Genomic DNA, 24,466 nt, shown 5'->3' with positions numbered 1-24,466 from the left:
CTACACAATATTATGCTCGTTGAGTTTAGTTTATTGTCATGTTATTATTACCCTGGGTACTGAGGTACAGTGAAAAGCTTTTGTTGTTTAATCAGTCAACGAAAAGGCATTACATGATTACAATCAAGCTGTCCACAGTGTTTAGGGTGGCACGGTGGCTCAACGGTAGAGTTGCTGCCTTACAGCGAATGCAGCGCCGGAGACATGGGTTTGATCCCGACTACGGGCGCTGTCTGTACGGAGTTTGTACCTTCTCCCAGTGACCTGCATGGGTTTTTCTCCGAGATCTTTGGTTTTCTCCAAAGATGTACAGATTTGTAGGTTAATTGGCTTTGTAAATGTAAAAATTGTTCCTAGTTGGGATAGGATAGTGTTAATGTGCGGGGATCGCTGGTCGGTGCGGACCCGGTGGGCCTGTTTCCGCACTGTATCTCTAAAAAAAATTAAACTGAACTAAAGTGTACAGATGAAGGATAAAAGGTAAAACATTTTGAGCAAGAGAAAGTCCAATTAAAAGTATGTATAAAAAAGAACCGCAGATGCTGGTTTATTGAGGATAGACACAAAATGCTGGAGTAACCCAGCAGGTCAGGCAGCATCTCTGGAGAAAAGGAGTAGGTGACATTTCGGGTCGAGACCCTTCATCAGACTGAGAGTCAGGAAGGGGGACCAAGGGGGACTGACTCGCAAGGCCACAAGATATTGCAATGAATTGTGGACACAGCCCAGACCATCACACAAACCAACCACCCTCTATTGTCTCCATCTACACCTCACGCTGCCTCGGCAAGGCCAGCAGCATAATCAAGGACGAGTCGCACCCTGGCCACTCCCTCTTCTCCCCTCTCCCTTCAGGCAAAAGGTATAGAGATGTGAAAACGCACACCTCCAGATTCAGGAACAGTTTCTTCCCAGCTGTTGTCAGGCAACTGAACCATCCCACCACAACCAGAGAGCAGTACTGAACTACTATCCACCTCATTGAAGACACTCGGACTATCTTTGATCGGACTTTGCTGCCTTTACCTTGCATTAAACGTTATTCCCTTATCATGTATCTATATGCTGTAAGTGGCTCAATTGTAATCATGCAATGTCTTTCCGCTGACTGGTTAGCACGCAACAAAAGCTTTTCACTGTACCTCGGCACACGTGACAATAAACTAAACTAAACTAGATTAGTGAAACTCTAAAGTACTGTATCACCTTTACAACCGCAGGTGATGCATTGCTAAATGCAATAGTTAAACTTTCAACATTAAACAGTTACTAGTTACCTTCTCGAATTTGTGTCCGGAATTGACTTTCCAAGAGCTCCATTTGGGAATCCAGTTTTTTAGAGAATTGCTTGTCTTTCTGACGCGATGCCCAAAAATATACTGGAGAAAGGGAATCATTTGATCAGCTGTGAATCAAAGCAAACTAAGTTCTGGGTCAAATAGCAGTAACCACTGCAGGAGAAACCTTTCCAAAACCAGAAGGCTCAGACAGATTTCTAGTCAAAGTTTATGAAATGTGACCCGAGAAATAATACATAATACTAAATACTGGTACAGAATTAAGCTTGTGAAAACCACACTCCATCAGCAAATTAAAATGCTCCAACATCTTTCAAAGCATTTCCTGAAATATTTCTGACACTGCTATCCTTTTGATGATTTCCCGCACATGGAAAAAAGAAAACTGCAGATCGTTAAACTTTGCAACAGAAACAAATGCTGGATGAATTCTTGAAGGCAGAGACAGATAGATTCTTGATTAGTACGGGTGTCAAGGGTTATGGGGAGAAGGCAGGAGAATGGGGTTAGGAGGGAGAGATAGATCAGCCATGATTGAATGGCGGAGCAGACTTGACTACTGCTCCTATCACTTATGACCTGATTAACTCAGCCAGTCAAACAGCACCTGTGGAAAGAGAAGGCAACTTCGTTGTCAGGTTGAAAATGATTGATCAGACCTGAAGCATTAACTGTTTTTACTTCCCATAGATACTGCTCGACTGGCTCAGTTCTTTCAGCATTTAGGTTTTTTGTTTCCCATATCCTGAATCTTGCTACAGCTAGACACAAAAAGCTGGAGTAACTCAGCGGGTCAGGCAGCATCTCTGGAGAAAGGGAATAGGTGATGTTTCGGGTCAATAGACAATAGACAATAGGTGCAGGAGTAGGCCATTCAGCCCTTCGAGCCAGCACCGCCATTCAATGCGATCATGGCTGATCACTCTCAATCAGTACCCCGTTCCTGCCTTCTCCCCATACCCCCTCACTCCGCTATCCTTAAGAGCTCTATACAGCTCTCTCTTGAAAGCATCCAACGAACTGGCCTCCACTGCCTTCTGAGGCAGAGAATTCCACACCTTCACCACTCTCTGACTGAAAAAGTTCTTCCTCATCTCCATTCTAAATGGCTACCCCTTATTCTTAAACTGTGGCCCCTTGTTCTGGACTCCCCCAACATTGGGAACATGTTTCCTGCCTCTAATGTGTCCAATCCCCTAATTATCTTATATGTTTCAATAAGATCCCCCCTCATCCTTCTAAATTCCAGTGTATACAAGCCTAATCGCTCCAGCCTTTCAACATACGACAGTCCCGCCATTCCGGGAATTAACCTAGTGAACCTACGCTGCACGCCCTCAATAGCAAGAATATCCTTCCTCAAATTTGGAGACCAAAACTGCACACAGTACTCCAGGTGCGGTCTCACCAGGGCCCGGTACAACTGTAGAAGGACCTCTTTGCTCTTATACTCAACTCCTCTTCTTACGAAGGCCAACATTCCATTTGCTTTCTTCACTGCCTGCTGTACCTGCATGCTTCCTTTCAGTGACTGAGACCCTTCTTCAGACTGAGAGTCAGGGGAGAGGGGAATGAGAGATATAGATGGTGATATAGAGAAATATGATATGAATAAGTTTATTGGCCAAGTATGCATATACAAGGAATGTGCCTTGGTGCTCCGCTCACAAATAACAACACAAACATACAGTTAACAATTAAGAATAAAGCATAAACACATCAAAACAATAAGGATACACCATTACGGTCTAAACATATGGGTGAAAAATATAGAACAAATGAATGAAAGATATGCAAAAACGAAAAGATGTTAAAGGAAACGGGCCTTTGTTAGCTCTGGGCTAGGTGAAAACAAGTTACAGACAATGAGACTCAACAAGATGACTTTGAAACTAGTAAAATTACTAGCCGAGGGTGGGGGAGGGACGGAGAGAGGGGATGCAAGGGTTACTTGAAGTTAGAGAAATCAATATTCATAACGCTGGGTTGTTAGCTGCTAAAGATGCTACGGATGATCAGGTCACTCAGAGTCATTCTAAGTTTAATCTAATTTTGACCAACTGCAATAACACACAATTAGCCAGTAATTAATTCTTGATGCCTTAATTACACAACCACTGTGAGTTTAGGAACAGTTCTTATCCATCCATCCATTTTCTCCATGTTCACTCAATCTTCATCCATTAAACTACGAATCCATCAATTCAGATTTGTTCCACCATTCCCTCTATGCCATCCATTCTTCTCTACGTTGATCAATCCCACATCCCACATCCCTCCCTCATTCCCATTATTCCAACTCTGGCCAAAGCAAGTGGCAGGCAAGACAAGACAATTGCTGGGAGAGCACTAACAGATATCAGTTATTTTATCGAATAACATTTAAAATTGTACATTAAATACTTACTGGCACTGAAAATCACCAGCATAACAGGTATCACAAGAAATCCAAAGAAAATGTATTTGTTGGTCGGTGGAATAATTAGGTTTCTAGTGTATTGTCCAATTCTCATCTAGGTAGAAAACATAACTTTAATACTTTTAAAGCAACAAAATTTAAGTCACTAGGAGTTAATAACTGTAAATGATTAAGATTTTAAATCAACAACTTCAATATTCCACTTTGAATGATAAGGTCTGAAGAAGAGTCTCGACCCGAAACGTCACCTATTCCTTCGCTCCAGAGATGCTGCCTGACCCGCTGAGTTACTCCAGCATTTTGTGTCTACCTTCAAGTTTGTAGGTTAGTTGGCTTTGGTAAAAATTGTAAATTGTTCCTGGATAGCATCAGTGTACGAGGATCGCTGGTCAGCGTGGACTCGGTGGGCTGAAGGGCCTGTTTCTGTGCTGTATCTCTAAACTAAACTACTGCCCTGTCACCAGATTTATCCAAGCACATGTTAATCTTTTTCTCTTGGTTCATGTGGCTAAAAGGTCCTGTCAGCTTTATTACCATTATCATCTGTATAGAGCAACATTAACTTGCAATAACCTTTGTATTTGAATGAAAAAAAACATTTAGTAAAATAGATTTCCCTCAAATTATATCATGGTAGGACGGGATGTGCAATTCTGTGTACATTGTACAATATGTAAGGATACCATTAGGAGTAGTGCAGATGGGACATGTTGGACGGTGAGGGCAAGTTGGACTGAAGAGCCTGTTTCCACACTGTATCACTCTATGATTAGAGACGGTGCAAAGAATGATCTCACCATGACACCAGCACAAATAAAAACAATCGTTTGAATGTACCTCTAATTTTGATATTGAAATGTCAGTTGTGTTTAAGACACATTTTATTTTGTCGACCATCACTTCTGTAATGTTGCATTCTAACGGGTCGGCTTTATTGCTGTGAACGATGATCTTGACGTCACTTGTAGAAAGTTGTAACTCATCTACCTTCCGCTGCAAAATTTAAAAAAATTGTCAATGGAGAATGCCTCAAAATAAGTGAGCGGTGAATGTCAAGCATCTGAGAAGATGAAATAGCTTTTATAGCTTTTGTTTTTACCATCACTGTTATCAGGACTTGTTTTTCGTCAATGACCTTTGTGAAGTTGTAAAATACAGGATTCTCGTGGTATATCAGATTGACTTGCTGCTCAGATCCAGAGATGCGAAAAACTACAGAGTAGTTGCCTGGAATTCCATTTTGGATAAATGGAGATTCACAGATCCAGTTCCCTTGATCAGTTGAACACTCCTAGACAACAAACAGATAGCAAGGGGTATCAAATCATGTGAGGAATAGATCGGGTAGACGCACAGAGTCTCTTGCTCAGAATAGGGGAATTGTGGACAGAGGACATGGGTCTAAGGTGAAGGGGGAAAAGATTTAACATTGAAACATAGAAAATAGGCGCAGGAGGAGGCCATTTGGCCTTTCGAGCCAGCACTGCCATTCATTGTGATCATGGCTGATCATCCACAATCAGTAACCCGTGCTGCCTTCTCCCCATACCCCTTGATTCCACTAGCCCCTAAAGCTCTATCTTTTAAATTCATCCAGTGAATTGGCCTCTACCACCCTCTGTGGCAGAGAATTCCACAAATTCACAACTCTCTGGGTGAAAAAGTTCTTTCTCATCTCAGTTTTAAATGGCCTCCCCTTTATTCTTAGACTGTGGCCCCTGGTTCTGGACTCCCCCAACATTGGGAAATTTTTCCCTGCGTCTAGCTTGTCCAGTCCTTTTATAATTGTATACGTTTCTATAAGATCCCCTCTCATCCTTCCAAATTCCAATAAATACAAGCCCAGTCTTTCCAATCTTTCCTCTTATGACAGATATTGTGATATTTAATAGGAATCTGAGGGGTAGCTTTTTCACACAGAGGGTGGTGGGTGTATGGAACAAGCTGCCAGAGGAGGTAGTTGAGGCAGGGATTATCGCAAGGTTTAAGAAACATTCAGACAGGTACATGGATAGTAGGTTTGGAGGGATATGGACAAACGCAGGCAGGTGGGACGAGTGCAGATGGGACATTGTTGGTCGGTGTGGGCAAGTTGGGCCGAAGGGCCTGTTTCAACGCTGTACCACCCTATGACCATGACTCTAGCATTAACATACAGAGTTCACCCCCAAGTTAAATTGCAACATCACCATCTGAAAAATCAGTTATTCCACTTTTAATGCAGCTCTCAGGAACAGGAAGATAAAATGAACTTACAACCCATGACCGCTGACCTTCAGATAATGACACCTGCATCTGTTTAAGCACATCTAAATTTTTGCCTCTTATTGTCATTCTGCGTCCTCCACTGTAAATAAAAACAGAAAGAAGAAATCAAGACTTCAACAACAGATGAATATTAGTGGAGGACAGGGGAGTCCCTCTGGATTGAACAAGACTAAGGTTTGGCATTATAGGTCAGACTAATATATGTTTGCATCTTCCCACGTAATGTGTGATATTTGAGAGGGCTATCAAATATCATTTGACATTGATATCCTGGTTATCAATATCAATGTTACCCGGTGTAACATTGATCATTATCTATCTATATATTATATATATATATATATATCTCTAAAACTCTTGGTTTGTTTGTGTGTATATGTTTATGTGTGTACCATGCCCTCTACACAGACAAAACGGTACACGACAGCGCGACAATTTCAGGCCCACCCTACTCTCCATTCCCTCGTGGTCTGAATAAACCCACCTTTGTCACTCTTTAAAAACAATTTATCTAATAAACTTTAACAAATTGAGCTCCCCCCCTCCCCCTGGGAGGACCAGCGGGAGGACCAGCGCCCGTCCCAGCATGCCCCGCTTCCTCCCATGGTGTAGCACACCACAGAGGCTGCTGCAGAGGATCCACAAGATGGCCGACCCCGCCGCTCGCAGCAGGAGAAGCTTCGGCTCCACGCCCGGCCCACAGGAGAAACGGGGCCGAGGTCAGTGCCTTCTCCCTGTCCCCCCCTTGCCCGGCCACTGCGGTACTCCCCGCCCGGCAATGGCGCCTTGGTTGGGCCGAACGAAGGGAGGTGTGGAGGGGGTTAGGGAGGGGAGGGGGAAAGGGGATGGGGGAGAGGGGGAAGTAGATGGAGGGGGGATGGGATGGGGTCGGAGGGGTGGAGGAGGAGGGGAGGGAGGGGGAGGGATGGGGGAAGGGGTGAAGCGGATGGGGAGTGGGTGGGGGGGGAGGGGGGAGAGGGGAAGGTGTGAGAGGGGAGGGGAGAGCGGAGTGAATGGGAGGAGGACCCCAACGGGTCCACTTGGTCTTTTGAAATTAAATCTTACTGCTTTGGCATTAATCTCCACTCCCTAAGAAGGCTGAGAAGGTTCAGCATGTCCCTAACCACTCTCACCAACTTCTACAGATGCGCCACAGAAAGCATTTTATCGGGATGCATCACAGCTTGGTCTGGGAACAGCTCCATCCAAAACCGCAAGAAACTGCAGAGAATTGTGGACGTAGCCCAGACCATCATTCAAACCAACCTTCCTTCCACTGCCTCGGCAAGGCCAGCAGCATAATCAAGGGCCAGTATCCAAAAATGATACAAAAATAGGTGGAAGTGCAGGTAGTTTAGAGAAAGCAGGGACTCTGCAGAAGGACTTGGACAGGTTGGGAGAGTGGGCAGAGAAATGGCAGATGGAATATAGCGTAGCAAAGTGTGGAGCCATGCATTTTGACAGTAGGAATAAAGGCTAAGACTATTTTCTAAATGGGGAGAGAATCCAGAAATCAGAGGTGCAAAGGAACCAAAGGAGGTGCAAAGGAAGTGCTGGTGCAGGATTCCCAAAAGGTTAACTTGCAAGTCGAATCGGTAGTAAAGAAAGCAAACTCAATGCTAGCATTTATTTCAAGAGGGCTTGTATACAAAAACAGTGATGTAATGCTGAGGCTCTATGTAGTGCTGGTCAGGCCGCATCTGAAATATTGTCAGCCATTTTTGGGCCCCATATCTGAGGAAGGATGTGCTGGCTCTGGAGAGGGTCCAGAGGAGGTTTACAAGAATGATCCCAGGAATGAGTAGGTTAACCTATGATGAGCGTTTGATGGCACTGGGCCTGTAGTCGCTGGAGTTTAGAAGAATGAGGGGGGACCTCATTGAAACATACAGAATAGTGAAAGGCCTGGATAGAGTGGATGTGGAGAGGATGTTTCCACTAGTGGGAGAGTCTAGGACTAGAGGTCATAGCCTCAGAATTAAAAGATGTTCTTTTAGGTAGGAGATGAGGAGGAATTTCTTCAGTCAGTGGGTGGTGAATCTGTGGAATTCTTTGCCACAGAAGGCTGTGGAGGCCAAGAGAGTGGATATTTTTATGGCAGAGATAGATAGATCTTGATCAGGACAGGTGTCAGAGGTTATGGAGAGAAGGCGGGAGAATAGGGTTAGGAGGGAGAGATAGATCATCCATGATTGAATGGTGGAGTAGACTTGATGGGCTGAATGGCCTAACTCTACTCCTATCACTTATGACCTTATGACCTCACCCTGGCCCTTCCCTCTTCTCCCCTCTCCCACCAGACAAAAGATATAAAAGAGATATGAAAATGCACAGCTCCATGGACAGCTTCTTCGCAGCTGTTATCAGGCAACGGAACCATCCTACCACAACTAGAGAGCAGTCCTGCGCTACTATCTACCTCATTGGTGGCCCTTGGACTATCTTTGATTGGACTTTGCTGGCTTTACCTTGCACTAAACATTATTCCCTTTATCATGTATCGGTACACTGTGGATGGCTCAATTGTAATCATGTATTGTCTTTCATCTCACTAGTTAACATGCAACACAAGCTTTTCACTGTACCTGACACATGACAATAAACTAAACTGAACTGATCTTTGACAGTCTGAAGAAGGGTCTCGACCCAAAACTATTGTGATATTGCTAGGACTACTTTGTTGGTCACAAGGACTACCAGTGACTTATTAAATGCATATATGGATACTAGTAATATTAAAGATGTTTGGAGAGTGGAAAACCCAACTGGACGAGAATACTCATTTTATTCACCTGTACATAAAACCTATTCAAGAATAGATTATTTTTTGGTCGATGCTAAACTTATCTCACTCACTTATAATTCAAAATACCATAATATTACAATCTCAGATCATGCACCTTTAACATTTATGATTAAAATAAATGGTAAAATGGAAAAACGGGGACAATGGAGATTTAACCCACAAATATTAAAAAATAAAACAACTCAGGAATATATTATAGAACAGATTAAGATTTTTTTCGAAATAAATGATAAACCGGAAATATCTTCTGCCCTACTATGGGAAACTTTTAAAGCATATGTCCGTGGAATTATGATATCTTCTCAAGCATTCTATAATAAAAAGAATCGGAGGGAACAACAGGAATTAGAAAAGGAGATTAAACAATTAGATACAGAGAACGCTGCTAATCCATCTATAATAATACATAATAAAATTGCTGCACTGAAATATAAATAAAATAAAATATACTCAGATCAAGTCGTAAAACACTACCAATACACCAAACAATCACAATTTGAATTTGGAGATAAACCTCATAAATTATTGGCTCGTCAACTTAGAAAGATGGAAGGAGAAAAAATAATCCATAGGATTAAATCACATACTGGCGAACCTTTAGTACAACCTAAAGATATTAATGAGAGATTTCTGCAATATTATAAAAATCTATATTCAGCTAAAACGACAGAAAATAGGATAGGAATAGAAGCATTTAAAAAAAAATGTAATCTGAAGGGGTTGGATTTACAAAATAGAGAATCACTAAATGCGGAAATTTCAGTAAAAGAAGTTGAAGAATCTATCAGATCATTAAAAAATGGTAAAACACCGGGACCAGATGGTATCGGTTCGGAATTTTATAAAACATTTTATGATCTGATCACACCACGTCTGAAGATACTTTATGAAAATATCTATATTTATCAGAAACTACCAGAAACGTTAAATGAATCTATTATAACACTTATACCTAAAATAGACAAAGATCTGGAGGACCCAGGATCATATAGAGCTATAGCTCTTTTAAATACTGATCAAAAGATACTAACGAAAATATTAGCACAAAGATTAAGCACAGTTATTAATAAACTAATTCACCCCGATCAAACAGGATTTATACCAAAACGATATTCCTCATATAACCTCAGACGATTATATAATATTATATATTCGAAAAGAGGTATTAATAAAGACTTAGTAATTATTTCGTTAGATGCGGAGAAAGCCTTTGACCAAGTGGAATGGTCTTATTTGTTTTCGGTTATGGAATTTTTTAATTTGGGAGAGAAGTTTATCACTTGGGTTAAATTATTATATACCAATCCAACAGCTAGAATAATAACAAATCAAATACTATCAAATAAATTTAATCTATTTCGAGGCTGCAGACAGGGTTGTCCTTTATCCCCACTATTGTTTGCACTTGCATTAGAACCTTTAGCTCAACGGGTGAGAACACATCCTGAAATATATGGATATGACACAACGAATAATGAAAATAAAATTTCTTTATATGCGGATGATGTATTACTTTATATCACAAACCCGGAAATTAGTATTCCAAATTTACTAAAATTAATAACTGAATTTGGATCATATTCAGGATATAGTATTAATTGGAATAAAAGTGAACTTATGCCGATAAGGGTAAATAATCTACATATATTACAACAATTTCCTTTTAAGATAGCAAACGAAAAAATAAAATATCTTGGAATTTATGTAACAAAAAGATTTGATTCTTTATTTAAATCTAATTTTCCGCTCTTATTGAATAAATTAAATAAAAATATTTTATATTGGAAAACATTACCAATCTCAACGATAGGTAGAATTAATGCAATAAAAATGATTTTTCTTCCACAATTATTATATCTTTTCCAAATGATTCCGATATATCTTCCTAAATTTTTTTTTAAAAAGATTGATTCCATAGTCACTAACTTTATCTGGGATTATAAGAGCCATAGAATAAAAAAAGAACACTTATGTAAACCAAAAATAAATGGAGGTCTAGCTCTACCAAACTTTACGTTTTATTATTGGGCAGTCAATATTAAAAATATTAACTTTTGGTTAGTAGAGACAGATAAACAACCAACCTGGTTAAAAATGGAAAAAGAAGATTGTTTGCCCTTTGAAATTAGTTCAATTTTATTCGCCAATAATAAAATAAGTAAGAAAACCTATAGTGAAAACCTTATAATAGATAGTGGAATACGTATTTGGAAACAAATAAAGAAAACATTAAAATTGGAATGTATACCACTAGCTCTTACTATTGTAAATAACATCACATTTAAACCTTCAATGATAGATAAAGGTTTTTTACAATGGAAAAACTGTGGAATTAATAAGATGGGAGATCTCTATAGGGAAAAAATTTTCCTTTCATTTCAAGAATTACAACAAATTTATGGATTACATTCAAAAGATTACTTTAGATATTTACAAATTAGAGATTATGTAAAAGCAAATACACATGAAATTAGAAATAGAAAGACAGAGATTTTAGATGAATGTCTGAATAAACACCCAAATACAGAAAAATTGATATCATATATTTATAATATTTTACTGGAAAACGACGCTCCAAGGACAGAAATATATAGACAATCATGGGAAAATGAATTAGGTCAAATTATTAGACCCGATATATGGGATGAAAGTTTACAACACATACATCACTGTTCGCTAAATGCTAGACACTCTCTTATACAATTTAAAATATTACATAGACTACATTATTCAAAAGCTAAATTACATAGTATTTTTCCAAATATATCTGCCATTTGTGACAAATGTCAGCAATTGGAAGCTAACTTAACGCACATATTCACAAACTGTGAAAAAATCACTAAATTCTGGACAGAAATATTTAAAATAATTTCGAATGTTGTTAATATGAAGCTGATCCCTGACTCAAACTTAATAATACTGGGAATATTAGAAACAGATCAATTAATAACAATGAATCAAAGAATTTTTATTGATTATAGTTTAATAATTGGGAAAAAATTAATATTGAAATTCTGGAAAGGTCCTACATCCCCCACAATTAAAATGTGGATTACAGGAATGTCGGAGACACTTCATCTGGAAAGATTGAGACTTGTACTAATGGACAGGTTGAATCTTTTCAGAGGAATATGGTCTCCATTTATTGCATATTTAAAGGGTCAAAATGGCTTGGTGCGAGGACCTGACCGTGGCCTGAATAATGGAATGGAGGAAGAATTATGTATAATAAATCATGGATATATCTCCAATGATAGATAACTTTTTTAATACTCCATTCATTTCTCCAATTTGGATTTCTTATTTTTATTTTATTTTTCTCTATCTTTCCCTCTCTGGAAAAAAAGAAAAAAAGTATAGAAATATGTAAGACATAATTGTTAATATTAATAATATTACGAATGTATGTGATAAGTATATTTTATTAATATGTACTTATGTTTAATAAAAATATTTATCAAAACAAGGACTACTTTGTATGCCTGTGTATATAAGTGATTGGTGTGATTAGGCGGCCACTCTGGATGCAGGTGGCCACGGAATAAAGAGCCTGGAGTTGAGCTCCAGCAATGTAACTTTTACACAAGTGTACTTGTGGTCCTTCCAGAGTCACTAAAGGTACAACAGGTACCGGACCACGAAGTACAACAAAAACGTCACCCATTCTTACGAGGGACAATTTTGACCAATTAACCTATAAACCTGTACATCTTTAGAGTGTGGGAGGAAACCCACGTGGTCACAGGGAGAACTATCAATAGTCGTTTATTTGTTACATACACATAAATGTGTAGTAAAATGAAACATTACCCGCAGTTGAACAATAAGACCAATAAGATTAATCAATAAAAATGCAATAACACATACAATCACAACTAACACCAAACAAAAAGAAACATCCATCACAGTGAGTCTCCTCCAGTCCCCTCCTCACTGTGATGGAAGGCCAGAATGTCTTTTTCTCTTCCCTGCCGTCTTGTCCCGCGGTCAGGCTGTTGGAGTTGCCACATCGAGGCGGTCGGGGCTCCCGATATTGAAGCCCCCGCTGGGCGGTGAAAAAAAATCCCGCGGCCTATTTCAGGCCACGCCGGATGGTGAAAGGTCCGTTGCGGGCCGACCCAAGCCCCGCGATTCGGGGCGGGTGAACACGCTGCCTCTGCCGCTGTCGGAGCTCCCGATGTTGGCCCCCACCCAGGGGCCTGCGGGCTTCCGACGTCCACGCGGCCCGCGCCGGAGCCTCCGGAGACAAGTCGCAGCCGCACCCGCAGCATTCGCAGGCAGCCAGCGCCGCAGGTGGTGAGTCCGGACCGCGGGCTCTGTGAACCAGAGACCCAGGTGGTCCCAGGTGCATGGCCGGTGGTAGGCCGCAACCGGAACGGAGACACGACACAGAACAAAGGTCGCGTCTCCGTTCTGGAGAGAGAATGTTACAGTTACAGTTCCCGTTCCCTCCCACCCTCCCCCCCCAAAACATAACATACAACACTACATCATATTAAAACTACAAAAACAACAAAAAACACAGAAGACAGACGGACTGCAGGCAGGCAACAAACGCAATACAGACAGCACCAATGGTCAGGATCGAACCGGGGTCTCTGGCGATGTGAGGCAGCAACTCTACCGCTGCGCCACCGTTTCCAACTACCCTTTACTCCGCAGACTCCTAGAGCATGTTGTGGTTTCCCATTTCCAGGCCCTTGCCATAAACCAAAGCAGGCTGTAATCTAAATCATTCACCGAATGAGACTTTATTGTCACATGTACCTGTGGGTGCCTAGGGCTAACGGAATCAAAGGATTTGGGGGAGAAAGCAGGAACGGGGTACTGATTTTGGATGATCAGCCACGATCATATTGAAAGGCGGTGCTGGCTCAAAGGGCCGAATGGCCTACTCCTGCACCTGTTTCCTATGTGTCTACGTTCCTATCTCCTGCAAGGTACAATCAGCCAGAGTAACATTTGAAACAACGGATTAAATAGCATGGGCACATCATCCATTGCCCAGACTGCTGCCCTACTTACTGAAGCCAGGATACTGCTGGGTGAATCTCAGTCACATAGGTGTTGGTGACGTACTCCAGGAAAGCAGTTCTGGTGGCCGTACAGTCCTCTTCAGAATCATACAACAAACACACGGTTTTCTTGCCATGGATTGCCGTTGGTAAAACGCATTTCACCAGAGTGCTGTTCTCAATCGTGCAGACGTTTGATCTGGAAGAGGAAATGTCCAAAAAGGAAACAACATTCTCTTGCAGTGCCATATTCCATGGCCTCAGTGCTGGAGAGGAGGGAGAACAGATGCTGGGGCATAAAGCACTTTATTTGGCCATCATTATCTGCTTGTTAATCAGGGCATATTTGTTCAGCGCAAAGGTATGGAGTTGCAAATCTGTGGAATTCTCTGTAGGGGAAAAAAAACTGCAGATGCTGGTTTAAATGGAAGGTAGACACAAACTGCTGGAGTAACTCAGCGGGACAGGCAACATTTCTGGAGAGAAGGAATGGGTGACGTTTCGGGTTGAGACCCTTCTTCAGACTGAATTCTCTGCCTCAGAAGGCAGTGGAGGCCGATTCTCTGGATACTTTCAAGAGAGAGTTAGATAGAGCTCTTAAAGATAGCGGAGTCAAGGGATATAGGGAGAAGGCAGGAACGTGGATCATCAGCCATGATCACGGTGAATGGCGGTGCTGGCTCGAAGAGACGACTGGCCTCCTCATGCACCTATTGTCTATTGTATCTGTTCCCCAGCAATGAAAACAAACCAGACGTTGTTGCTAGGAACACTCACGAATGGACACGTCGACATTTAGACACAGAAGCTGCCTCGCTGACAGGAGGATGAGTGGTAACTAGAAGTTAAATCACGTGATGATTCCCAACAGTGCATGGTTCCTGGTGCCCAAGGAGATCTAATTTAAACTTGAAATCTACTTTAATAGACAGTATAACTGTGATCGATCGATTGATCAATAGATTGATTGGTTGGTACAGCATGGATACAGGCCCTTCGACCTATCAAATCCACGGCAACAGTTGATCACCCGTTCACACATAGTTCAGAAGTTCATAAGGGATAGGAGCACAATTAGGCCATTCGGCCCCTCAAATCTACCCTGCCATTCAATCATGGCTGATCCATCTCTCCCTCCTAACCCCTGATCCCTCCCCATAGCCCCTGTCACCCGTACAAATCAAGAAGTTTGATGTTATCCCACTTTTGTATCCACTCCCAACACACTCGGGGCAATTTACTGAGGGCCAATTAACCTGCAAACCCGCACGTCTTTGGGATGTGGGAGGAAACCGGAGCACCCGGAGGAAACTCACGTGGTTATAGGGAGAACACTGACAGCACCCACGGTCAGGGTCAAACCCGGGTCTCTGGCGCTGTGAGGCAGCAGCTCTACCCACTGCGCCACTTATACACGTTTGTTTAAACAAGCATATCAGGTTATCTCAACTTCGATAGAGAATGTGGCATAGGTCCATAACATTCAAAAAGGGTTGCCTATCAGTAAAACCTCAGTCTGTGACTGCTTTCACTTACCTGGCTACACTGTGGTCAGCCACCCCATGGATCAGCAGTGCGGCACGCAATCCAATATTTAGCCTTTTCCCAACAATGCTCAATGTGTTTCTTCCTGATGATGCCACACGGTCTGGTCTTATAGACGTAACGATCGATTCCTAGCACAAGAAGAGTTTTTTAAATTACCAGTTCTAGTTGGCAGAGATTAGTTTAGTTTGGTGTAGTTTGGAGACACAGCACGGAAACAGGCTCTGTGGCCTACCGAGTCCGTGCTGACCAGTGATCCCCGCACATGAACACTGTCCTACACACACTAGGGGCAATGTACATTTTTTACCTGTACGCCTTTGGAGTGTGGGAGGAAACCGGAGCTCGCAGAGAAAACCTACGCTGGTCACAGGGTGAACGTACAAACTCCATACGGACAGCACCCGTGGTCAGGATGGAACCCGGGTCTGTGGCGCTGTGAGGCAGCAACTCTACCGCTGCGCCATCGTGCCACCCCCCAAAGCTTGTGAGTTTGAAGTAGTTTATTATGAAGGAGAAGGACAGGAAAATTAACGACCGTGCCTAAGGCATGATAGAAAAATGGAAGCTAAAACTACAGAGCAGAATAAAAGTACGTGGCAAATGACAAGTTGTTCACATAAATGAGAAGCGGGCTGATTACATAACTTTCAGAGTGGAAGTGGAAAAGGAAATAAGAGAGGCAAAGCAAGAATGTGAGATAAGACCGGCAAAAACTAAAAATGTTCTGTAGGCACGTGGACAAGAGTAGGGTTGTAGGAAAAGAACCAGGGTTAACAAGAGATAGAAACATAGAAACATAGAAAATAGGTGCAGGAGGAGGCCATTCGGCCCTTCGAGCCAGCACCGCCATTCATTGTGATCATGGCTGATCGTCCCCAATCAATAACCCGTGCCTGCCTTCTCCCCATATCCCTTGATTCCACTAGCCCCTAGAGCTCTATCTAACTCTCCCTTAAATCCATCCAGTGATTTAGCTTCCACTGCCCTCTGTGGCTGAGAATTCCACAAATTCACAACTCTCTGGGTGAAAAAGTTTTTTCTCACCTCAGTTTTAAATGGCCTCCCCTTTATTCTAAGACTGTGGCCCCTGGTTCTGGACTCGCCCAACATTGGGAACATTTTTCCTGCATCTAGCTTGTCCAGTCCTTGTATAATTGTATATGTTTCTATAAGATCCCCTCTCATCCTTCTAAACTCCAGTGAATACAAGCCCAGTCTTTTCAATCTCTCCCCATATGACAGCCCCGCCATCCCAGGGATCTAAAAGGGAGTCTACTGATGGAGGCAGAGGATGCGGCTGAAGTGCAAAGGGAGCCGCACGGTGGCGCAGCGGTAGAGTTACCACCTTACAGCGCCAGAGACCCGGGTTCAATCCTGACTGTATGAAGTTTGTACCTTCTCCCTGCGACCGCATAAATTTTCTCCGGGTGCTCCGGTTTCCTCCCACACTTCAAAGACGTACTGATTTGTAGGTTAATTGGCATCAGGAAAATTGTAAATTGTCCCTAGAATTGTCCTTGTGTAGCATAGTGTTAGTGTACGGGGATCAGTGTTTATAATAATATATTCCTTTATTCGTCCCACACCGGCAAAATTTACAGTGTTACAGTAGCAAAGTGGACAGCAAGAGAGCAAGAGATCATTCATTATAAATAAAGATACATAAATTGTCATCAGTTTTCTGTGTGTTCTTAGCTGTTATTGTTGACTCGTCTGCTGGGAGCAGTGCTGGTTGTGCCGTCTCACAGCAGTGGGAAGGAAGGACCTCCTATATCTCTCTTTCACGCACTTGGGGTGAAGGAGTCTGTCACTGAAGGAGCTACTCAGTGCAGTGACAGTGTCCTGCATGGGGTGGGAGTCGTTGTCCAGCAGCGATGTTAGCTTTGCCATCATCCTCCTCTCTCCCACCACCTGCACTGAGTCGAGGGGGCAACCCAGGACAGAGCTGGCCTTCCCGACCAGCTTGTCGAGTCTCTTCCCTTCCGCCGCTGAGATGCTGCTGCTCCAGCAGACCACTCCGTAGAAAAATGGCCGATGCAACCACCGTGTTGGCGCAGACATGGTGGGCCGAATGGCCTGTTCCTGTGCTGCATCTGTAAAGTCTAAAAAAATGTGCTTTACATCTGTCTTCGCCAGATGTTGATGGAAGCTCATCAAAGTAAAGGGGAACAGGTCGACACAAAATGCTGGAGTAACTCAGCGAGTCAGGCAGCATCTCTGGAGAGAAGGAATGGATGACCTTTCGGGTCGAGATCCTTCTTCAGATTCAAAGAAGGATCTCGACCCAAAACCTAATACAGGACAAGGGCGGCCCCGTACGGGACAAACCAATTTAGCCCAAAATACGGGATGTCCCGGCTAATACGGGACAGTTGGCCACCCCAATGGTGCCGATCACTGGAAATCTGCCAATGTAAACAACCTTGTTGAAATAAGGTTGGAGGAATAAAACCAGGCCAGATGGGTCAGTTTAGCACGAGGCAAGTTCTAAATAGCCTTCATGTGGATTATGTGGATCAAGTGGATCCATACTCCATAATCTCAAGAAAAATAAAAGTGCATTTATAGAATAATAAGAAACAGCTAGAACAATTTGTCCCTCATAGATTACTCTGAAACCAAAATTGCTGGAAGCATTACGGGTGTCAGACAGCATCCACAGAGAGAGAACAAGTTAACATTTCAGCTTGATGTCCTTGCGTTGGAACAGTCCTATTAAAACATTAACCTAGTGTAGGAAAACAACTGCAGATGATGGTTAAAATCGAAGGTAGACACAAAATGCTGGAGCAACTCAGCGGCTCAGGCAGCAGCTCGGGAGAGAAGGAATGGGTGACGTTTCAGGTCGAGACCCTTCTTCGGACTGATGTCAGGGGAGAGGCAGGGACTTGTCCCCTGACATCAGTCCGAAGAAGGGTCTCGTCCCGAAACGTCACCCATTCCTTCTCTCCCGCTGAGTTACTCCAGCATTTTGTGTCCATCGAAACCTTAACCTTGTTTCTTTCTCCACAGACACTGCCCGATCTGTTGAGTTTTTCCAGGAATTTATTTTTCATTTCCGGTATCTAGCATTGGTGGAACTGAAATTCAGTATTGATTTGTGTCATTTGTATCAAAAAGGCAAGACTCAGTGAAAGTTATATTTACACAATCCCAACATTAAAAATGAATGAAAGGAGAATATTCCTTACCGTGCAACTCTTTTGTGGGGTACAGAAAGCACAGCCTGGCTTCTGGTCATCACAACTATAAACTGTAAAAACAGATAGCTCAATACAATGGGAATGCAAAAACACAATGCAGAAAACCCTCGTTATAACGGTCCATTGGGGGAGGGAAGGGGAATGGTGTCCATTATTGCCGATTGCCTCTACAACCGACATAGGGGCACGGTGGCGCAGTGGTCGAATTGCTGCCTTATAGTGCTTGCAGCGCCAGAGACCCGGGTTCGATCCTGACCACGGGTTCTGTCTGTACGGAGTTTGAATGTTCTCCCCGTGACCTGCGTGGGTTTTTTCCGAGATCTTCAGTTCCCTCCCACACTCCAAAGACGTACAGGTTTGTAGGTTAATTGGCTTGGTGTAAGTGGAAATTGTCCCTAGTGTGTGTAGGATAGTGTTAATGTGTGGGGATCGCTGGTCGGCGCGGACTCGGTGTGCTGAAGAGCCTGTTTCCATGCGCTATCTCTAAACTAAACTAAACCGAGTAAAGGATTATAATTGTATGTACAGTAGTTGAAACAAAGAACTGCAGATGATGGTTAATATACAAAAGGACACAAAGTGTTGGAGTAACTCAGCAGGTGAGGCAGCATCTCTGGAGAATGTGGACAGGTGATGTTTTGGGTTGGGACCCTACTTCAGTAGGCTTGTATTCACTGGAGCTTAGAAGGATGAGAGGGGATCTTACAGAAACATAAAATTATAAAAGGACTGGACAAGCTAGATGCAGGAAAAATGTTCCCAATGTTGGGCGAGTCCAGAACCAGGGGCCACAGTCTTAGAATAAAGTGGAGGCCATTTAAAACTGAGGTGAGAAGAAACCTTTTCACCCAGAGAGTTGTGAATTTGTGGAATTCTCTGCCACAAAGGGCAGTGGAGGCCAAATCACTGGATGGATTTAAGAGAGTTGGATAGAGCTCTAGGGGCTAATGGAATCAAGGGATATGGGGAGCGAGCCTGTCACCCACCCACCGCACGGTCCAGTGACACGGCTGTTGTTGCGGCTCACGTTGTAGCCACTGGGGACAGCGCTCTCCTCAGACTGCCACCACCGACAGGACGCACTCGGGCATCGTGGGGCCCCTCCCCTGTCACCAGCTGCTCCTTCATCCTGTCGGCCCATGCTTTGTCCCCTCCACCACTCCACCGCTCCCTCCTCCTCCTCCTTCTCCCGTCGCTCTGACCCCTCCACCGCTCCCTCCTCCCCTCCACCTCCTCCTCCTCTTTCACAGCCATAAACATCTTCCCAGGTGGAGTATGTCGGTGACTCCCAGGGAGATGGATGAAAAGAGGGTGGTGGAGGAGGGAGCGGTGGAGTGCGCACAGCGACAGGAGGAGGAGGAGAAGGCGGTGGTGGAGGAGGGAGTGGACAAAGCATCGGCCGACAGGATGAAGCAGCAGCTGGTGAGAGCGGAGGGGGCCACACGATGCCCGAGCACGTCCTGTTGTTGGCGGCGGCCTGAAGAGAGCGCTGTTCCCAGGGGCTTCAACGTGAGCCGCAACAGCAGCCGTGTCACTGGACCGTGCGGTGGGTGATGGGCTCGCTGCCGCTCCTTGTGGGCCGGGGGAGGCGTTGGAACCAGGGCTGTAAGTGGATGGGAGGTGGTGTGGGTCAGGGGGGGCGTGGGCACGTCCGTCCGCTATAACCAAAATCCATTATAAAGGGGTCTTTTAATAGACAATAGACAATAGGTGCAGGAGTAGGCCATTCGGCCCTTCGAGCCAGCACCGCCATTCAATGTGATCATGGCTGATCATTCTCAAACAGTACCCCGTTCCTGCCTTCTCCCCATACCCCCTGACTCCGCTATCCCTAAGAGCTCTATCTAGCTCTCTCTTGAATGCATTCAGAGAATTGGCTTCCACTGCCTTCTGAGGCAGAGAATTACACAGATTCACAACTCTCTGACTGAAAAGGTTTGTCCTCATCTCCGATCTAAATGGCCTACCCCTTACTCTTAAACTGTGGTCTTAACATGAGGGTTTACTGTACACAAGAGCAAGCTGTAGTTTTGGTAACAAGGGTCAAGGTGTAAACCTTACTATAGATACATACTAATATTAGAGTCTTCGAGTTATAGAGTGATACAGCGTGGAAACAGGCTCTTCGGCCCAACTTGCCCATACCGGCCAACATGTCCCAGCTACATTAGTCCCACCTGCCCGTGTTTGGTCCATATCCCTCCAAAACTGTCCTATCCATGTACCTCTCTAACTGTTTCTTAAACATTGGGATAGTCCCTGTCTCAACTACCTCCTCTGGCAGCTTGACACCCACCACCCTTTGTGTGGAAAAAGTTATCCCTCAGATTCCTCTTAAATCTTTTCCCCCTCACCTTAAACCTATGTCCTCTGGTCCTCGATTCCCCTACTCTGGGCAAGAGACTCTGTGCACCTACCCGATCTATTCCTCCTCCTCTGATCATGATGATATTGCTGATGACAATGATGACGATACTTTATCGTCACTTGTACATACTGTGGGTTCAGTGCAATACCTCGTTTTTGCAGACATATTGTAAAATCACTTAACAATTCAGCGAGTCCTGGTTGGGTTGCTCCTGGGCCTGGCCAAGCTGGCCATCCGCGAGTCACGGCGCCAGGCAGAAGAGGGCTCTGCCCGAGCCGGCTGCCTGCCCCTTTTCCAGGGTTACGTCCACGCCCGGGTGGGTTTAGAGAGGGACCACGCGCTGTCCACGGGCACCCTGGGGGATTGCCGGGACCGCTGGGCACCGCGGGGGGTTGAATGCATCCTCGACAAGGAGTGTAGGATAGTTGTATAATAGTTTCATTGTTTGTCTTGTATATTGGTGGTGGGTTCTATTTTGGTTTTATTGTATTATAGATATTATTTTAATATTTGAATAAATATTTCTGATTAAAAAACCCCAAAATAACAACAATTCAGCGACAACAGGTCGCAGTTGTGTGGGAGCCGCTGACAGAGTCAGATTACAGGGAGTAACGTAGAACAAGTGGCAATAACATTACTGATTCCACCAGGGCACCTTTATTGAATTTGGTGAGGTGGGAGGAGAGGAATGAACATGTGTTTTGGCACCGACGCATAAAATGATCTCCACACTTCAGCAACAGTGCCTGCCCGCCATCTTATATCAGCTCACTGTCAATGACAGGTGGGCAGGGTGGGGGGGAAAGGAGTAAACCACGTTTGGCTTCATTGCTGGAACAATAAGTGCAAGAGTTTGTTGCAGCTGTATAATATGTTGATGAGACTGCACCAGGAGTACTTTGTGTAGTTGTGGTCACCATGCTAAAAGGAAGCATGTGACTAAGCCAGAGAGGATGCAGGGGGCGGCACAGTGGCGCAGCGGTAGAGTTGCTGCCGTACAGCGCTTTCAGCACCAGAGACCCGGGTTCCATCCTGACAACAGGTGCTGTCTGCACGAAGTTTGTATGTTCTCCCCATGACCGTGTGGGTTTTCTCCGAGATCTTGGGTTTCCTCTCACACTCCAAAGATGTAAAGGTTTGAAGGTTAATTGGCTTGGTGTCTGTGGAAATTGTCCCAAGTGCGTGTGGGGTAGTATTAATGAGAGGGATCGCAAGTCAGTGTGGACTCGGTGGGCCGAAGGGCTGTTTCTCTCAGCCAAACCAAACTGAGGTGCTGCCTGACCCACTGAGTTACTCCAGCACTCTGTGCCTATCGTGGGAGAGAGGGGATTGGGCCGCTGGAGAACCAAAACTTGGTCTAGTTTATATCTAAAGAGTATTAAACGATGGATGAACATCTAATTACCTGTGATTTTGTTTGGATTGTCAATAATATTTTTGGCATCATTAGTATGGATAAGGTTCACAGGAATTATCCTTCGTTCATTATCAAACTGCAATCGAAAGCACAATGTCACAACGTTAATTTACCCACTCGTGCATGTGTGAGTTTTTGCATTTATTTTTAAAAGTGCAAATATCTTAAATTCCAACAGAAATACTGATGCATATAACACAGCTCTCTCATCCAAGAGAAGAGAGATTTGGTGAAGCTGATAATGGAAAATGGACAAACATCTTTATAGGTCAGAACACAGTACAGAGTGGATAGAAGGGATGTTTCCACTGGTGGGACCAGAGGCCACAGCCTCAGAATAGAAGGACGTAGCTTTAGAAAGGTCATGTGATAGGTGCAGAATTAGGCCATTCGGCCCATATAGTCTACTACGCCATTCAATCATGGCTGATCTATATTTTCCCTCTCAACCCGTCTCCTGCCTTCTCCCCATAACCCCGATTGCCCGTACTAATCAAGAATCCATCTATCGGAAAAAGATAACTGCAGATGCTGGTACAAATCAAAGGTATTTATTCACAAAATGCTGGAGTAACTCAGCAGGACAGGTAGCATCTCAGGAGAGAAGGAATGGGTGACTTTTCGGGTCGAGACCCTTCTTCAAACTGAAGAAGGGTTCTCGACCCGAAACGTCACCCATTCCTTCTCTCCTGAGATGCTGCCTGACCTGCTGAGTTACTCCAGCATTTTGTGAATAAATACCTTCGAAGAATCCATCTATCTCTACCTTAAAAATATCCATTGTCTTGGCCTCCACAGCCTTCTGTGACAAAGAATTCCACAGATTCACTACCCTCTGACTAAAGAAATTCCTCCTCATCCCCTTCTTAAAGGAACCTCCTTTAATTCAGAGGCTATGGCCTCAATGGGCAGTGGGCAGGTGCTATAAGGGGATTACAGAGGCATGAGGCAGGAGCTGGCCAAAATTGACTGGAAGGAGGCCCTAGCAGGGAAGACGGTAGAACAGCAATGGCAGGTATTCCTGGGAATAATGCAGAGGTTGCAGGATCAATTTATTCCAAAGAGGTGGAAAGACTCTAAGGGGAGTAAGAGACACCTGTGGCTGACAAGGGAAGTCAGGGACAGCATAAAAATTAAGGAGAGGAAGTATAACATAGCAAAGAAGTGTGGGAAGACAGAGGATTGGGACTCTTTTAAAGAGCAACAAAAGTTAACTAAAAAGGCAATACGGGGAGAAAAGATGAGGTACGAGAGTAAACTAGCCAATAATATAAAGGAGGATAGAAACATAGAAACATAGAAAATAGGTGCAGGAGTAGGCCATTCGGCCCTTCGAGCCTGCACCGCCATTCAATATGATCATGGCTGATCATCCAGCTCAGTAGCCTGTACCTGCCTTCTCTCCATACCCCCTGATCCCTTTAGCAAAAAGGGCCACATCTAACTCCCTCTTAAATATAGCCAATGAACTGGCCTCAACTACCTTCTGTGGCAGAGAATTCCACAGACTCACCACTCTCTGTGTGAAGAAATGTTTTCTCATCTCGGTCCTAAAAGACTTCCCCCTTATCCTTAAGCTGTGACCCCTGGTTCTGGACTCCCCCAACATCGGGAACAATCTTCCCGCATCTAGCCTCTCCAACCCCTTAAGAATTTTATATGTTTCTATAAGATCCCCCCTCAGTCTTCTAAATTCCAGCGAGTACAAGCCCAGTCTATCTAGTCTTTCCTCATATGTAAGTCCCGCCATCCCAGGGATCAATCTGGTGAACCTTCTCTGTACTCCCTCTAAGGCAAGAACGTCTTTCCTCAGGTTAGGAGACCAAAACTGCACACAATACTCCAGGTGCGGTCTCACCAAGGCCCTGTACAACTGCAGCAGAACCTCCCTGCTCCTAAACTCAAATCCTCTTGCTATGAATGCCAACATACCATTCGCTTTCTTCACTGCCTGCTGCACCTGCATGCTTGCTTTCAATGACTGGTGCACCATGACACCCAGGTCACGTTGCATCTCCCCTTTCACCATTCAGGTAATACTCTGCTTTCCTGTTCTTGCCGCCAAAGTGGATAACCTCACATTTATCCACATTATATTGCATCTGCCATGCATTTGCCCAC

At 43.9% G+C, this 24,466-nt stretch overlaps 1 protein-coding gene across 4 annotated transcripts in view; it reads right to left on the bottom strand.

Moving 5' to 3' along the window:
- plxnc1 (plexin C1) overlaps positions 1-24,466 on the bottom strand; it is a 130,425-nt gene that overhangs the window by 29,952 nt on the left and 76,007 nt on the right. For 3 of the 4 annotated variants that reach the window (XM_078420034.1, XM_078420035.1, XM_078420038.1), the window contains exons 11-19: positions 22,334-22,421; positions 18,546-18,607; positions 15,343-15,482; positions 13,817-14,005; positions 5,974-6,064; positions 4,817-5,008; positions 4,555-4,710; positions 3,706-3,811; positions 1,278-1,379 (exon numbers count right to left, since the gene is read on the bottom strand). In XM_078420034.1, the coding sequence (XP_078276160.1) occupies positions 1,278-1,379; positions 3,706-3,811; positions 4,555-4,710; positions 4,817-5,008; positions 5,974-6,064; positions 13,817-14,005; positions 15,343-15,482; positions 18,546-18,607; positions 22,334-22,421 (1,126 nt within the window). The remainder of the gene's footprint in view (positions 1-1,277; positions 1,380-3,705; positions 3,812-4,554; positions 4,711-4,816; positions 5,009-5,973; positions 6,065-13,816; positions 14,006-15,342; positions 15,483-18,545; positions 18,608-22,333; positions 22,422-24,466) is intronic. The other variant, XM_078420036.1, reaches the window with a different exon arrangement.

Source organism: Rhinoraja longicauda, chromosome 23 (genome assembly GCF_053455715.1).
Source record: "Rhinoraja longicauda isolate Sanriku21f chromosome 23, sRhiLon1.1, whole genome shotgun sequence".
In the NCBI taxonomy this organism is placed as follows: domain Eukaryota; kingdom Metazoa; phylum Chordata; class Chondrichthyes; order Rajiformes; family Arhynchobatidae; genus Rhinoraja; species Rhinoraja longicauda.
The sequence above is the reverse complement of the archived record's forward strand: the minus strand, read 5'-3'. Positions and strand labels throughout refer to the sequence as shown.